Source organism: Halichoerus grypus, chromosome 15 (assembly GCF_964656455.1).
Source record: "Halichoerus grypus chromosome 15, mHalGry1.hap1.1, whole genome shotgun sequence".
NCBI lineage: Eukaryota > Metazoa > Chordata > Mammalia > Carnivora > Phocidae > Halichoerus > Halichoerus grypus.
Window position 1 is genome coordinate 48538693 of NC_135726.1, and position 17072 is coordinate 48555764.

General features: G+C 42.8%; 1 protein-coding gene across 1 annotated transcript; it reads right to left on the reverse strand.

The window, feature by feature from the left end:
* Positions 1-6731: 6731 nt before the first annotated feature.
* LOC118537455 (cytochrome P450 2G1) lies at positions 6732-16240 on the reverse strand. Its single transcript, XM_036094846.2, has 9 exons — positions 16061-16240; positions 15317-15479; positions 13804-13953; positions 12433-12593; positions 12006-12182; positions 10911-11052; positions 9228-9415; positions 8969-9110; positions 6732-6913 (listed from the first exon to the last, which is right to left on the reverse strand). Exons 1-9 carry the CDS (start codon positions 16238-16240, stop codon positions 6732-6734), a joined length of 1485 nt encoding a protein of 494 aa, XP_035950739.2.
* Between the last annotated feature and the right edge of the window lie 832 nt (positions 16241-17072).

The window sequence follows — 17072 nt, forward strand, 5'->3', positions numbered from 1 at the left end:
CCTGCACTTGTGCCATCACCATGAGAACAGGGCTGGGCTGGGCCACTGGACATGAGGAAGATGATGGCCATGTGGAGGGAAGCCACCTAGCCAAGCTGAGCCCAGACTGGCAATCCCCCAGCTAAACCTCAGAAACCTAAGTTCAGTAAATGCTTATTGTTGAATGAAATGTTATACTTTGTTACCTAGGAAAAGGTAAGCAGTGCAACCTTAAATTCCCTCTCATAGAAATAAGACTTTCTATTTAGGTAAACTCTCTTTCAGACCTTCCTGAATGCACATAAACATATGTTAGTACGCAATTACATTTACTGTTCCCTTTGCCTGAAACCTTGTTCCCCAACATCTTGCGACAGGCTGCTTCATAATATTCAAGGCTCATCTGAAGTGGGTTTCTTTTCTTTTCCAGCTTCATTTATAATTGACATGTAGCACTGTGTAAGTGGAAAGTGTACAATGTGATGATTTGGTGCATATATATATTGCAAAATGATTACCAGGATAGGGCTAGTTAACACATTGCCTCATATAATCACTATTTTCTTTGGTGGTGAGAACATTCAAGATTTATTTTCTTATCAGTTTTCAAGTATGTAATATAATATACTGTTAAGTATAGTCACCATGCTATACATGATCTGCAGAACTTACCTGTCTTATAACGGGAAGTTTGTACCTTCTGACCAATATCTCCCCATTTCCCCCAGCCCCCAGCCTCTGGAATCACCAATCTAACCTGTGTTTGTTTGTTTGTTTTTTAAAGATTTTATTTATTTATTTAATTGACACAGAGAGAGAGAGAGAGAGAGAGAGAGACAGCGTGAGGGGGAACACAGGCAGGGGGAGTGGGAGAGGGAAAAGCAGGCTTCCGGCTGAGCAGGGAGCCCGATGCGGGGCTCGATCCCAGGACCCCGGGATCATGACCTGAGCCGAAGGCAGTCGCTTAACCAACTGAGCCACCCAGGCGCCCCTCTAACCTGTGTTTTTATAAGTTCGGCTTTTTTAGATTCTCCAGGTGAGTGAGATCATGCAGTATTTGTCTTTCTCAGTTAAGTGAACCCTAGTGAAACTATGGACTGGAGACAATAACAGGGTAGCAACACTCCCTCATCAATTGCTATATTCCAAGTGCTCACTTGTCACGTATGGCTAGTGGCAATCCTGTTGGATGGTGCAGATCTAGAGGAAGAGGAAATACTCCCTCCACTTCTCCTCTCTTGGCCAAGATGGGAAAGGGAAGTTTGTAATTAGGTGTCATTAAAGTCATTTATTTCAGTGGTTAAAGAGAGTCTTGATAGTCTACCCCTTGGGAGCAGTGAGGTGGTCATCCTATCTCCTTCAAGGAGTCTGTTTTGCACACCCCTCTTGGGAGGGTTCACCAGCGCTCAGGTCCTTGAAGTAGAGAGAAGAAACCCCAGCTGCTGAGAACCAAGAAAGTTGCTCAGGTAACATCTGCTTTTCACTTAATATTTTATCAAGTAGAAAATCAAAGAGACTTCGTTGAAACCTTTTTAGTAATGTTTTTTTCTAGTTCTGGATCTTTCTCTTATTGGAGGAAAAGCACCAATTAATTTACTTAGGGCTTGGTAAGAAAGATGGAATCTTCTGTTTGTCCAAATATTTCCAGAAGATGGTTTCATAACACAAATATTTCACTACAAGTTATAATATAATTTTATGTGTCTAAATTTCAATTATTACTTTTTATTGGTTGCTTAGTATCTTATTGTGTGAGATATATCAGCCCCCTATAGATTGATGTTGGAAGAGGCTGTCTCAAAATGCACAGTCGTTTGACCCCCCGCTCAGCCACATACAAATGATTCTTGGGCCTGGAACACTTCCTTACCAAGAGAGAAAGAGCCTACACAGCCTGTGCTGGGCTTATCACTTGGGCTAGGAATATCTATTCCTGTTTAAGTTCAATGAGTACTCCTTTGTTCTGCTTAAGCATACGGCACCCAGCCAACCCCACTGCTATATCTGTCCCCACAGGATGGGGACAGGGTCTTTCCATGTGGCACAAGAGAGGTGTGCCAGAGGTGAATTGCCCTGTGTCACCTGCTAGAAGAGACCTGCTAGCCATGAGGGATGAATGGGCACTATTAAAGCTGATGTTGCTGTCTCTCCTCTATGTCAATTCACCATTGTTCCATCCAGTACTTGACTGTATTGTATTTTCCTTAGCAACTCTGATACAAAGATGCAGTTGGCAGAAGCGTTTGGACTTCTGTTCTTGGTGGTTGTAATGGTGATGATTTTTCCCATCCTTCATGTAGTTGGAGTCCTCTCCTGGGATTGGTAACTAGTGCATAGTGTTCTGCTCCCTTGGTATTGATAACCAATGCATGCTACTCTGCTAGAAAATGCACATGTGGATTATTAATCTTATTTTTGGCTTTATAAACACAGTTGAAATGAACATCCTTGTGTTTCCATCTTTGCACCCTTTTCTAAAGTGTAACTGTTGGGTCAAAAAGTATGTACAGAGAAGAAAATTTTAAAACTAGAGATAATTAGACAAATCACAAAAAATTAGAATTTGACTTCAGAATTAATAATTTCATTGTTAAAAAAAACAAAACATGAATTCAAGGGCAAATGCATCATGAAATCTCTTTATCCAAAACCAAGAATAAAGGTCAGCATCTTCATTACACGACAAGTTTATAGAATCAATGAGAAAAATTCTGAATATAGAGTAGGTACATGGATGAGGGATATAAACTGACAACTCTTTAAAGTAGAAATGTTAGGATAAACACACAAAAGTCCTGTCTCATTACTAATCAAAGAAATAAAAACCTAAACCATAGTGTGTCACCTTTTCTTGATCATTAAATTGACAAATTTTGAGAAGAAAGACAATACATATGCTAAGTGAAATAAGTCAAGCAGAGAAAGTCAATTATATGGTTTCATTCATATGTGGAACATAAGGAATAGCATGGAGGACATTAGGAGGAGGAAGGGAAAACTGAAGGGGGGGAATCAGAGGGGGTGACGAACCATGAGAGATCATGGACTCTGGAAAACAAACTGAGGGCTTCAGAGGGGTGGGTGGTGAGGGGATGGGTTAGCCTGGTGATGGGTATTAAGGAGGGCACATATTGCAATGAGCACTGGGTGTTATTTGCAAATAATGAATCATGGGACACTACATCAAAAACTAATGAAGCACTGTATGGTGACTGACATAATAATAAAAAAAAGAATGGCAATACATGTGTCTCATGAGGGAGCAGTGTGGGAAATTCTGATAAGTAAATGATAAAAACCAAACATGAAGGTGCTAAGGACATGACAGATATGGATAGAGAGAGCCTTTCACACACTACAGGTTTAAAGTCTCAAGATCTCCTGGACAATCCAATAAAGAATTCGTTTTGTTTTTATTGATGATCCATCTAACTGCCCAAGGGCAGAACCAGCCTTGCTGCCAGTTTGTCAGCAGCCCACTCAAGAAAAGAAAAATGAAGTTCATAGTCTCCACATTGCCTAGTTTTTCCTTCTGTCTCTATCATCTTTCTGTTCTATAACTCTGATTTTTGTTTTTGTTAGATGAAACCCATCTAATTACTGGTTTTCCTTGATACCAGTAATTTACGTGCTGGACTGTGAGCCGTGTGGTCAGTGACTGATTCTCTCCTGGTCACCTTAATGTCAGCAGATCCCAACAGGGTGCAGGACTGAGGGCAGGAATGTGTCTGGAATGGCTGGGTGCCTTGTGGCCCTGGGGATGTCTCCTCATGAGAGAAAGTGAAGGGTCTTTGAGGGTCTAGAGCTCTTCTGTGCTTCACTCAGAGGGAGATGAGCAATCCTTTTCCCTATTTCATGTATTGGACTTGCACACAGGAAAATCCGGCATAAGATTTTCACAGCTAAGAATGTGTTATGACCATTGGTCTATATACTTGCTAAATGTATTGGTAGCTCTAAAGACTACTCATGGAAAGAGTGGTAGGGCTATAATGATGTGTGTTTGGTACGTCTGTGTCTGTGGTGGGCATGGAGACGTGCCTCCAGATCCCCTTTTAAGAACTTGATGTTCAGCTGCTAAGAGAGCAGTGAGCTGACAGCCTCCAGCTGCAGCACCGTCAGGATCCACCTCAGCTTGGAGCTGAGTCCACACTCTTCCAAGAAAGCCCCAGAGACTGAGGACAGTTGGGACATAGGGCATGACAATTTGTCCCCAACATGAGACACCCCTAAAAGACAATCTTCAATCTCGATGTACTTTTTGATGGAATGAGACTCTGTCAGCTCTGCATGGAGATCTGGGTCTCTTCTTACCCAATTTTCCTTTTTTTCTCATTCCATAAGTGTGTCACGTCTACACCTGGGTTTGAAGACCTTTCTGACCCATTCTATTTCTTCCCTTTCTTATCATTCACAAGCATTACCCCTCCATGAAATGCTTGCCCTCCTAACTTCAACTTAGCCTCTGAGTCCCAGAAGACCCAATGGACATATTGTGTGTAAGGAATGACATTTGTTGTTTCTTGCCCACCTCATCTCAAAATCCCTTCCAATTTTGGGAGAATCTCCTAATGTGAGATTCTTGGTCAGGGGCAAGGCTTTGCACCACAGCAGCTAGAGGGACCATTTATTCTTCCTCACCAAACCCTGAGCCCTAAGGCTTTAACATGCGATTGACTGGGTAGTTCTGCCTGGAACTTTGAATCATGAGGAAGTAACACAAAATCACAAATACAATCAGGAAGTTGTCCACAGTGGCGGCAATGGGTCAAGAGTCCTACAGCCATGGTTCAGTGTCCAGGGTTGCAGGGGTCACTGGGGGGACAGTGGCGGCAGCAGCCCCTGGCTGTTAACTCTTTTTTTCCCTATTCATATTCTGAGCCCCGGTCTCCAGAATTCACAAAATAATATGAACTTATTGATAAACTCACAGCAGCCAGCAGCCTTATATACTTAAGTATCCACAGTCTGTTCATGTTCCCTAAAATTACAAAGCCAACTCTTATGGGGGCTCATGTACCTGGAACATATGAGGTTAAGAGAGAGATTCCAAAGGCTGAGGTCTCATCCCTGACCCTCTTTTTCCCCCACCCCACATCCATTTCATAGCAAACCCTGCCAGCTCCATCTTCACAGCAGATTCCAAACCCACTCACTTCTCCTTGCCTGTATGACAGGTATCTCTGCTTCCCCACCCTCAGTCTATTCTTCATGCAGCAGTCAGAGTTTGCTTTTAAAATACGTCTGTCAGTGTATGTCATCCTGTGTTCACCAGGAACCACCATCTCATTCAGACTAAAAGCCCAGGTCCTTACTGAGGTCCACGAGCCTCCACACAATCTGGCCCTTTAATGCCCTGCCTTCTTCCCATTTCCCCTACCCTTCCTCCTCCACCCCAGCCACAGTCTCCTTGTGGGTTCTAAAACACACACGCACAGCCTCCTGCTTTACAACTCTGCCATTTTTTATCTCCCTGCCAGAAACACTCCCTTCCCAGATACTTGCATAGCTTGCTCCTCCAACACCTTGTGAGATCTACCCTGTCCCGATCATAATCCCAATCCTGGAATCTCTGCTGTTCTAACATACTATATCATTTACTTATTTATTATGTTTATTCTTCATTGTCTACCTCTCCCACTAGAAGGAAACTCTGCCAGGGCAGGAGTTTTGATCTGCTTTGTTCACTGATGGATCCCAAGTACTTGAAGAGGGTACTGGTACATGTTGGGTATTCAGTAAACATTGGTTGAATAAAATGAAGTATGAAGGAAAGCTTTCATCCACTGAGCAAGCTGATGGAGTTTGGAAATAGAATAATAGAAGTTGGGGTGGCTGAACTATTCTTCAAAATGGAATGGGGAGAATTTGGAACTGGGAGTTGTGAAAGAAGTGCCCTCTAGATCAGGAAGGCAGGTTTAGAGGGAGAGATGATTGATGGGGGTTGGAGGAAGGAGCCAGCAAGATGGTTGAGAATGGAGGTGGACCATCAAGTGGAAAATCTCTGGTGGTGGATTGCTAGGAAGGATAAATAGTAACAGGGGTGTCTAAAAGGTCATTTTAAGTAGTTTTCTATGACGTACAGTGATGGTGCACGCAACACATAAGAAGCATGCTACACTCGGGCGCCTGGGTGGCTCAGTTGGTTAAGCGACTGCCTTCAGCTCAGGTCATGATCCTGGAGTCCCGGGATCGAGTCCCACATCAGGCTCCCTGCTCGGCGGGAAGTCTGCTTCTCCCTCTGACCCTCCCCCCTCATGCTCTCTCTCTCTCAAATAAATAAATAAAATCTTTAAAAAAAAAAAAAAAAAAAAGAAGCATGCTACACTCAACAGCCTTGATACCCTGGCGTCTTTTATTTTGTGTGGAAGATGATAATCAGGGAGAAGAATGGCGAACTACATTTGGGTCACTATCACATAAAGACATAGAATCTACAACAAGAATTTGGTGGAGACGAGAATCACCCGTAGAGGGGAACATGAGAACACAAATCCTCCAGATTGTTGCTGAAATCTTGGACAGCGCATTGCTTTTCCATTGAATGCAGCCGATACACATCTCTATATTTGCAGGTAACCTCCCTGACCTGCAGTCCCATGACAGTAGGAATAGTGCCTTCCTTAGAGCTGTTGTGACAAATTAAGCTATTGTGAGCTCCTCTCCACCTTAGAGGAGATGAGGTGGTGCACCTATATCCGTGAACAGAACTCTGTTCTCCAACGGTTCCTTCAGTGCCCAGTAGGGGGCGCTCAGCGGGCCTTGAGGCAGAGCTCATAGGTTGGAGGGATGTTGCCAAAGCCTGAGACCCTGGGTGTGATATCGATGTCAGCGGGCGGTACCAGCGGGTGTAGAGAGAAGTTCTGAAGGATGGATGTGAAGTAAAGAAAGAGTTCCATGCGGGCCATGGCCTCGCCCAGGCAGATGCGCTTTCCTGTGGGCACAGGGGAGGGTGGGAGGGCTGCTCATATTTGTACTGGGATCATGAGGGCGTGGGGTGCGTTCTGGCCCCATCACCCCTCAGTGCTCCCCTCAGCATCCCTGGGGTCATGATAAAACCTGCTTTGTAGGGGTTACTATAAAGACTCAGTGGGCTTTGCTAGGATCTGCCACTTATAGGGTCTCAACACATGGCCCCTATTTCTCTGATGGCTTGATTCCATCAGCTCCCAAGATGGAATGGTTCTAAAAAATCCTCGAATTTGAAGTTTCTGTTCATTTAAATTTCTCAAAGGTTTATCAAATGCCTGCTAGCTGCCAGATGTTGGTGAGGGGAAAAAAAATAGAAAAGAAAGCTCACCCTTAAATAATGTTTACTATTTGTTGGTCACCCTTCCAGTGGTTTGGAGAGATGGATCTCCATTTTACAGGCAGGGAACAGAAGTAACTCACCTATGACTCCACCTTTTGTAAGTGGTGGGGTGGGGCCCTGTTTCCTAACCACTGTACTGATTCAGTGTGGCTTATAGTTAAAATACTATTCTAAGGTATTAGGTCATGGGTCACAAGCTACTGTTCATTAGGCAAATCCACCTGCTGCCTATTTTTGTACTGCCTGCAAACTGTTAAAAAAGAAAACCAGAGGGGCGCCTGGGTGGCTCAGTCGTTAAGCGTCTGCTTTCGGCTCAGGTCATGATCCCAGGGTCCTCGGATCGAGCCCTGCATCAGGCTCCCTGCTCAGCGGGAAGCCTGCTTCTCCCTCTCCCACTCCCCCGCTTGTGTTCCCTCTCTCACTATCTCTCTCTGTCAGATAAATAAAATCTTAAAAAAAAAAAAGAAAAGAAAACCAGAGGCCCCAAATGGAGTAATTTATGTTAGGCCCAGTCATCAAACCAAGCTCAATCTCTAACCTCCCCCAGAAATGTAGTCTTAACTAGTTAGTTGGGAATTTTTTGATCAGCACCAATGAGGTGATCTGTCACATGGGCCCTCTCCACCCCCTAAAGGAAGATGAGGTAATCCGCCTAATAAGAACTTGCCATTTGCAATGACATGGATGGAACTAGACGGCATCATGCAAAGCAAAATAAGTCAATCAGAGAAAGACAAATATCATATGATTTCATTCATATGTGGAATTTAAGAAACAAAACAGAGGATCATAGGGGAAGGGAGGAAAAAATAAAACAAGACGAAATCAGAGAGGGAAACAAACCTTAAGAGACTCTTAACTCTGGGTTAAAGGCATTAAGGAGGGCATGTGATGTAATTAGCCCTGGGCGTTATATGCAACTGATGAATTACTGAACTTTACCTCTGAAATTAACAATATACTATATGTTAATTAATTAAATTTAAGTTTAAAAAACCCTGCCCTTCCCCTAGGGGAAGGTGACCTTGCCTATAACAATCCTTTCTTTTCTTTTGCTAATAACTTCTTGCCCACTCTCCTCCTTATACAGACCTTCTATTTCTGCAACTCCTGAGGCTCCCCTCTACTTACAGATGGAATGCTGCTTGATTCATGGATCATTTAATAAAGCCGATTATATATTCAAATTTACTCAACTGAATATTTGTTCTTTAACAAAACTAAGGATGCTTTTCACATCTTCAAATAGGTGAAAACGATCAAAAGCAAAATAATATTTTGTGACGTGTGAATTCGATGAAATTAAAATTTCTATGTCCATAAATAAAGGTTTTTGGCATCACAGACATTCTCATGCATTTTCGTACTGTCCATGGTCACTTCTGCGGCATAAGGGGGCAGCTGAATAGTTCAGACTGAGACACTATGGCTGATGAAAACTAAAATATTTTCTATTCGGTCCTTAACAGAAAAAGTTTGCTGATACCTGTTTAGTGCTATACCTTTTCTAATTATCAGAGTCAATGGTTCTAATAGCCCATGATTCTGGGATTCTGGGAAATAACATTCAACTTCCCATTCAGACCTGAATGTCAAATACAGACCAGTGATTGGGGGGGTCACATCTAGCATGTTCCTGGGGTGGGAGTGGGGGGGACTCAGACCGTAGAAACCTACCAGAGGAAAAAGGTACAAAGGCTTCATTCTTCTTGAAGCGGCCCTGCTCATCCAGGAAGTGTTGGGGATAGAAGGCATCTGGGTAGCGGAAGTATTTGGGGTCTTTGAGGACAGAGCCAAGCAGGGGGAACACATCAGTGCCCTGGAGTGAAAATAGGGACAGTTAGGAGAAATCTGTGTTGGAGGATGGGGTCAAGGAACCAGGAGGAGAGAGGAGTGAGGTGGAGGGAGAAGTGATAACAATGAGACCCAGCTCTACCTTGGGCAGAAGGTAGCCTCGGAAATGAGTGTCCCGGGTGACATTATGGGGGACACCCATGGGTACAATATCTGTCAGTCTCTGTATCTCATGGATCACAGCATCCGTGTAGGGCATCTTGACTCTGTCGTCCACACTCGGGATCCGGTGTGGTCCAATCACCTGGTCAATCTCTTCATGGATCTTGGCTAGAAGGGGCCAGAAAACAGCCAACAAGGACACAGGAGGTGTTTCTGGAGGCCAAGGCTCAGCTATGGGTTTGTACCATTAGAACCTGTGGATCCTGAGGGAGCACACTATATGTGTTTGCATTGCCTCTTTATTCTTAACACCTGACACATTGGTGGGGTGCTCCCATCAGACCACGGGGAGACACGCAGCCTGGAGCCTTGAGTGCCCTCTGGGATGTTTGGTCTGTATCTTGAAAGCACGAACGAGCAGGGCAGTGTCCTGGTTCCAGACGGGCTGTGATACACAGATTTTTGACAGGATGGGAGAAAGGTACAATACATAACCAGGACAGGATTGAAGCAAGTGATAGCAATTATGTAACAGATATTAAAAACACTATTGGTGCAGTTACCCCTCCCTGCACTTCCTGGATGAGTGACTCTGAAGCAAATAACTTTACCTTCTGAGCCTCTGTTTCTTCATCTTCCAAATGGGTGTGATGGTCCAACAAGCTCATAGAGTTGTAAAGTTTACATAAAATCCAGCGTGCAAGTAACTACAACAGTGCCTAGGCACATAGCAGGTGTCCATTAAATATCTGACTATTTAGATATTTCGTTATTATTATTATTTGGTAGAACACAACTTAGACAATGGAGGAGGGGCTAGAAAAGTCTGAGTGGAAATAAGTTAGTTTCTCCCATTGTCTATACAGGGAAAAATTTGTTGGCTTGTTTTGAACTGCATTAGAAGGGAGAGATGCCAAAATTGGGGGTTTTCCTTAAGGAAGGAATGAGTTCCTCATCACTAGAGTTACCCAACCAGACCAGATTGCAATTTATTGGAGATGGATTCTACTGGATTCTGGCACTATAGTTGGCTAAATAATGTCCATCAAAGATACCACCTCCTAATCCCTGGAACCTGTGCATGCTACCATAGAGGACAAAAGGAGCTTTGAAGACATCATCAAGTTAAGGCTCTTGAGATGGGGAGATTATCCTGGATTATCCAGGTTGGCCCTAAATATAATCACAAGTGTCTGTATAAGTGGGAAGCAGAAGGGTCAGAGTCAGAGGAGATGTGACAACTGAGACAGAGAGATTTGAAGATGCTATGCTGCTGGCTTTGAAGATGGAGCAAGGGTCATGAGCCCAGGAATGCAAAGAATACAGCTCTTGAAGCTGAAAAGGCAAGGGAACTGATTCTACCTTGGTTCCACCCAGTGAAATCCTGTGTGGACTTCTGAAATCCAGAACTGTAGGATAATAGATTTATGCTAATTTAAGCTATTAAATTTCTGGTAATTTTACAGCAGCCTAGGAAACTAACACAAGCACCAAGTAGAAGATTAATTAAATGGACTTCTAAGTCAGAGATTATGAGATTCTGTAGATTGAGATTCCAATGTGTGAAGAGTGTAAGGCCATGGGGTTCTACGGTTTCAAGATTATGTCTTCTTCTCTGTTGGGAATGGGAGTCACCTGGTAAGCAGCTCAGGTGGACACTCACCTTCCACCTCAGGATACTTCATCATTAGCAGCAATCCATAACGTAGTGTAGAGCTCACAGTCTCTGTGCCAGCAAAGAATAGGTTGAGTGTGGTCAAGACCAAATTCTTGAGATTGAATTCTGTGTGGGGATTATTTGTATCCTGAAAACGAGAGGGATAGGACACAGAATCACCTTCTTCTGTTTTTATCTTCTTATTGTCACCCTTTGTGAAAACACAATAGATGGTTAAACCAAGTGACTGTCTGGGAGAGGAAACAGCCAGAACAAAGGTCCTGGGGCAGAAATGTGCCCGGTGTGTAGAGGAACAGCAAGGAGGAGGCCAGTGTGATTGGAGTGGACAGTGGGGAGACTGGGAGGAGAAAAAAGTAGAGATTTGAAAGTTCTAGGACATTAAGCTATGCAATTGTAAAATTCCAAGTGCTGAGGTTTGTATAACAAAAAAATCATAAATTTCTAAAATTCTAAGACTCTATTATATAGAAGTATTAAGCTTCTAAATTTCTACACCTTTAAGACTTTTAAGTTTCAAGCTTAAACTCTTAAGCTTCTCAAATTCTTAAAGTCTAAGCTTCTCAAATTCTAAGACTGTAAAGACTCATTCTGGTTTTCTGTATTTGTAAGTCTCTGGCAGTTGTAATCACAAATGATTTAAAAGGTATAAGTTTTAAGTATCCTTGCTCCTAAAATTTCTAGATTCAAAGTTTATTTTAAAAGCGTAAGAGTGGGCGCCTGGGTGGCTCAGTCGTAAAGTGTCTGTCTTCGGCTTTGGTCGTGATCTCAGGGTCCTGGGATCGAGCCCCACATCGGGCTCCCTGCTCAGTGGGAAGCCTGCTTGTCCCTCTCCCACTCCCCCTGCTTGTGTTCCCTCTCTCGCTGTGTCTCTCTCTGTCAAATAAATAAATAAAATCTTAAAAAAAAAAAGCATAAGAGTTTATGTATGTCTTTACAGTTTCTATATCTCATCTATAAATAAAAGTCAACCATGTGAAACAGTGCTTGCTCTTTTGTCTCCAACATGTTTGCAGGTTAAAGTTGCAGGTGCTAGGGAATAGGATGATGAGAGAAAAGGATTGGGGAAAGGGGAAGAGGTACCTGGTACATCTTGATGAGGAAGCAGTCAGTGAAGTCCCGAGGGTTTTGTGGGTCAAGAGATGCTTCGTTGATCTTCACCCTAGAGGCAATGAAGTCCTTGAGTTCTTCTACCAAGTAGTAGATGCAATTGTGTCTTCCTGGTAAATATTGCATGATCCCAGAGTACATGTCATATAGCTGTGGGGAATAGACAAAGGGGGTTTGTCAGCAATGGGCACCTGGGGCCAACATAGGCTGAGTCTGGAGTCAGCTAGCTGGGCTCAACATCCAGCACTGGGTCTGAGGATTGGGTGAGTCCACTTGTTTCTTGGAGACTCCAGGTGTATTGTTACTTGACTCCCAGGGTTGTGGGGAGGATTAAGTGAGGTATAGGCAGGTACTTAGTTAACTGAGGTTGGGGGTGGGCAGGGAGGTGGTTGGTGGGCACCTGTGCCCAAGGTGTGCTCATCTCAATGAAACTCTCATTGATCATCTGCAGCAGCTTCAGGAACTGCTTGTCCTCATAATCAAAGCGGCTTCCAAAGACGACAGAACTGATGACGTTGGAGACAGTGCGGCTCAGGAAGAAGGTGGGATCGATGGGAGAACCTGGATGGTGGAAATTGTCTAGGTTGGAGACAATGATTAGGAGCACAGGATGGGGAATCATTCAGTCATGGATACGAGTCCTGACACCACTGCTTAATAGCAAGTGTTAGTTACTTCATTTTTGTGTTTTGAGTCTAGATTTTCCAGTATGTAAATTGGTTTAGTAACCACTAAACCTGAGGCTTCAATATAATTATCCATGTGAAATGCTTAGCACAGTCCTTGCCATGTAGTAAGCACTCAAGAAATGCTGGTGGAATTTAATCATTACTTTTCGGTATTAGTATTTAACTGTGTTTGTGCTGTAGAGTCACAGATTTGGGAAAGAAGTCATGGTATGGGACACATTAAAAAAAAAAAAAGAAAGGATGACTGGATTCCGTATATCTCTATCAATGATTCTATTTGAGCTATTAAGAAAATTCTACCCTTGGCCTCAGCTGCACCATCTAAAACAAGGATGCTGGATCTGGAGACAATGCTCATATTCACAAATACACAATTTTGCAAATAATTTCTGGGGTACATAGATATTCAAAGCCTTTATGTAGACTGTTTAGTTAGCATCCATGAAGCCTAGAAGAAAAACTCTGATTTAGAGAAATTTATCTCTCTGTCTATATCTTATCTATTCCTCTTTGTATTTCTTAGCTGCTGTCTTTTTTCCTCTAAATCCCATTGGTTCTAGACCTTATTTGGAGGCAGGGATTAGATTCCTTAAAAATATAATCAAATGGGCATAGAGTTTCAGATCTGCAAGATTACAAAGTTCTAAAGATCTGTTTCACAACAATGCAAATACACTGAAAAAGACTCTTAAGAATTGTTAGGATGGTAAAATTTTATGTTGTGTGATTTTTATGACAATTGCATGTATGTATTATATGTATACATAAGTATGTAATTAAATTTGATCCTGTCACCAGAAAAAAGCACTAATTTACATATTGCAGAAGTCTGCACATGATTTCAGGGGCTCACAAAATCCCTGAGATCCACTGATTAAAGCTTCTTCTGAACAAGTGGTCTCTAAGGGCTTGCATGTTAACTTTTAACATGGAACCAGGCTAGAAATCTCAGTAAACCCTTAGTCTTTTTCATCCTCTCCCATTCTAGAGCTTTCTCCCACCAAGGCCCATCTTCTCACGACTGAGCTCTCTATAACCATTCAGTTACCTTTTAGCCCTGCCCCGTGTGCCCCCCCCCATACCCTTGGTTTTCCGTAATTCCTCTAGTAAGAAGCCAGCCTCCTCCTGGATCCGCTCTTCAATGCTCCGCTTTCCCATTCCGAAGTCCCGAAGAATGGTCAGGGAGAAGCGTCGGAGGATCCTCCATCGTTCTCCATTAGCCAGAGCTACACCTGCCAGAATCTCCGTGTCAGCCTCCTGCCACCCCTCCCCTTCCTGTGTCCAACTCTGTGTTACACAAGGATGGGGACAAATTATGAAAACTCTACACTCTGGTCTCAGGGAAGCCCCTCCCAACCTCCCAGGCTTGATGGAGAGACTATGGTTCCCTCTCTACAGGACCCTCAAAAACAGTCTAGGATTGAGATGAAGGGAAAGGAAATCAAGCTAGGAATGATTCAGGGAGATCAAGGAGAGTTTCTTACAGGATAAAGACCTAGAACTGGATAAATAGGAAGGTTGGATGCATAGGAAGGTGGAGGGAGGTGGATGCATAGGAAGGTGGAGGGAGGTGTAGGTAGAATGCCATTTACAGTACCTTGGAAAGAAGAACTACTTTTATCTTCTATACACCACTTGGATTCTCTAGATATATGCATACATGTACATAGAAGCTCACGCCTGTACATCACTATACCTACCTTGTAGTAAGAAACATTTAGAAATTACCAGATGTGCATGGATTGATAATTAATGTTTGGAAATTTAATGAAATTATTTCAGTGGATTAATGAATGGAAGGAAGAGTTTTTTGACTGGAATGACTGATAGATAGATGGACAAAAGACTCAATGGTTGAGTAAAGGGTTAATGAATAGATAGTTTGAGATGAATGGATAAATGGTTGGAAAGATTTATGGATTGGAAGATTAATTGATGGGTGAATAATAGAAGGGTTAACAAATGGATGGATGGAATGATGGATAGATGGGTAAATGGAGAGTTAATTCATAGATGTACAGATAAATTAGATAGAAAGATATTTGTATAGAAAGGCTAATTAATAAATGGATGTTTTTCGTGGATGTATGGATCAATAGAAAAGTGGATAAATGGAATGGAATAGACAGGGATAGATAGATGGATGGAAGTATGGAAAGAATAGCATGAGGCTTCTTGGAACTGAAGGGTGTGAGCAGTTAGAGATGGATGTATAAGACACACTAGAAAGATATCTACCTAAATGGAGGTGGCAGAGACCTATGGGTTGGGTGTGTATGTATGTATAGAGAGATAAGAAGTAAAGTTGGCTGAAAGGGCTTCAGTGGGTACACAGTGTCACTAATCCATTAAAAACAGAAGTAATGCAGCAGATACTCAAGAGTCAGATGGTTTGGGTTCAAAACAAAATGGTTCCACTTACTGTGTGATATTACCCAAACTTTCTCAACCTCAGCTTCCTCATTTGCAAAATTAGTAGGACATTAATAGTTCTCTCAATGGAGTCAATGCAATGATTCATACAGAGTACTTATCAAAGAACCTGGGACATAGGAAGTATATTATAATCATTTTGTTGTTGTTGTTGTTACTTACCATGACCTTGGAAGTTTCGCTCTATTGAAGCCAGTTCTCCGCGGCCACTGAACTCATCTGCTCGGTCTACCAGGGCCTCCTTCACTGCCTCATGTCCACATAAAACAACTACTGGCCGGGGACCCATGTACACAGTGAAGACTGGGCCATACTTCTCCTTGAGCTGGGAGTAAAGGAAGACATAAGAGGAGGGAGCTGATTGGAGCACCAAGTATAGATCAATTGAGGACTTTAGGGTGGGAATTTCAAGAGGGTACAAATGTAAGAATAAGAGATAAAGGTGAGTCTTGGTCTTGGAAGGACTATTGAGAAAAAGGCACAAATGCCTTGGCTCCTGTGATCCTGGGCAAGACCCCCCAAAGTCTCCAAAAGCCTTAGTTTCCTCATCTGTAAAATGGTGGACCTCGATGAGTTGGACTCCAAGATCTATGCTTCTCTTTCTGCAATGCTCAATTTCTAGAACCCTAAGATTTCATGATACTGAGTGTCAAAGTTCTAAGTCCATGAGTTCTTATGTTTAAGTGTGTAAGGTACTGTGACTCCAAAGTCTGAGATTGTGAGAGTCTTAATTTCCAGTGTGCCAGGAGTCTGTGTTTCCAAGCGTTTAAGATTCTGGAATTTCAGTATTCATAGGCTTTATGAAGTCTATGTTTCCAAGAGTCTGTGTTTTAGATGTTACAAGGTTATACATATGTCTATAGAATTAGTTGCTTCCAGCTCTGTGAGAGGAGTAGTCAGACTTACCTTCATGAAAGACTGAAAAGTGGCATCAGTACGGACTTGCAACACGTTCCCCAGGAAGGGTATTGGTGTGGGCCCAGGGGGCAGCTTTCCCCCCTTGTTGTTCCGTTTCCAGGCAATGAGGATGAGTAGACAAGACAAGGAGAGTGCCAGAAAGATGGTGAAGGCCCCTCCTAGCTCCATGGTGTCAGGTTGAAGGGTTGTGTCCAGGGAACCAGATCCTGCTTAAATATGTTCTGAGAATCAGCTGTGCAGAAATCTGAACACCCTGAGATTCAAGTTTTCCGGGTATGGATGCCATTAGAGAGGATATTGCTTTATCTGGGGGGGTGGTTATATAACTTGTAATCTCCCACCTGAATAAAGATGGATTGAATTCACCCAGGGAAATCCACTGGGGCCATCCCTCTTTCTTCATATTTCTAGTCTCTCAGCTCAACCCCTAGTTCAACATGTCTTGGTAGAATGTGGGAGGCAGTCTAGCTGTAGCTAGACTATTGTATTCAAGAATCAGACAATCTGGGTTCAAATTTCAACTCCACCTCTTCTTCATTGGTGAGTCACCTAACCCTCTTGGCCTCAGTTTCTGGAATCTGTCAAAAATAGGGTAACCATACTGTTTTAGAAAGTCTTGGTAGAGAACAAATATGACTCCTTTCTCTTTGCCAGACCCCAATTAATCTTTTTTTTTTTTTAAACACAGTAAGATGAAGATTTAGAATAGCAAAAGAAATAACTCAATTGTAAGGGTTTTATTTTTTTTTTTAAAGATTTTACTTATTTATTTTTAGAGAGAGAGAGACAGAGTGCAAGCAGGGGGAGTTGCAGAAGGGATGGGAGAAGGCAGGGAAAGAATCTCAAGCAGATTCCACGCTGAGTGCAGAGTCCAATGTCGGGCTTGATCTCACCACCCTGAGATCATGACCCCAGCCTAAACCAAGAGTTGTATGCTCAATTGACTGAGCCACTCAGGGGGCCAGAAAGGGTTTTATTCAATAAGTTCTCTTGTTTCTAT

What these genes read in the sequence shown, in the direction of transcription:
- LOC118537455 (XM_036094846.2), bottom strand. Translation starts at nt 16,240, where the DNA reads ATGGAGCTAGGAGGGGCCTTCACCATCTTTCTGGCACTCTCCTTGTCT. An exon ending in GCGAAACTTCCAAGGTCATG is followed by an intron (nt 13,954 to 15,316) that starts GTAAGTAACAAC and finishes AGATTCTGGCAG; the next exon opens with GTGTAGCTCTGGCTAATGGA. An exon ending in CTTTGTACCTTTTTCCTCTG is followed by an intron (nt 6,914 to 8,968) that starts GTAGGTTTCTAC and finishes CTGTGCCCACAG; the next exon opens with GAAAGCGCATCTGCCTGGGC.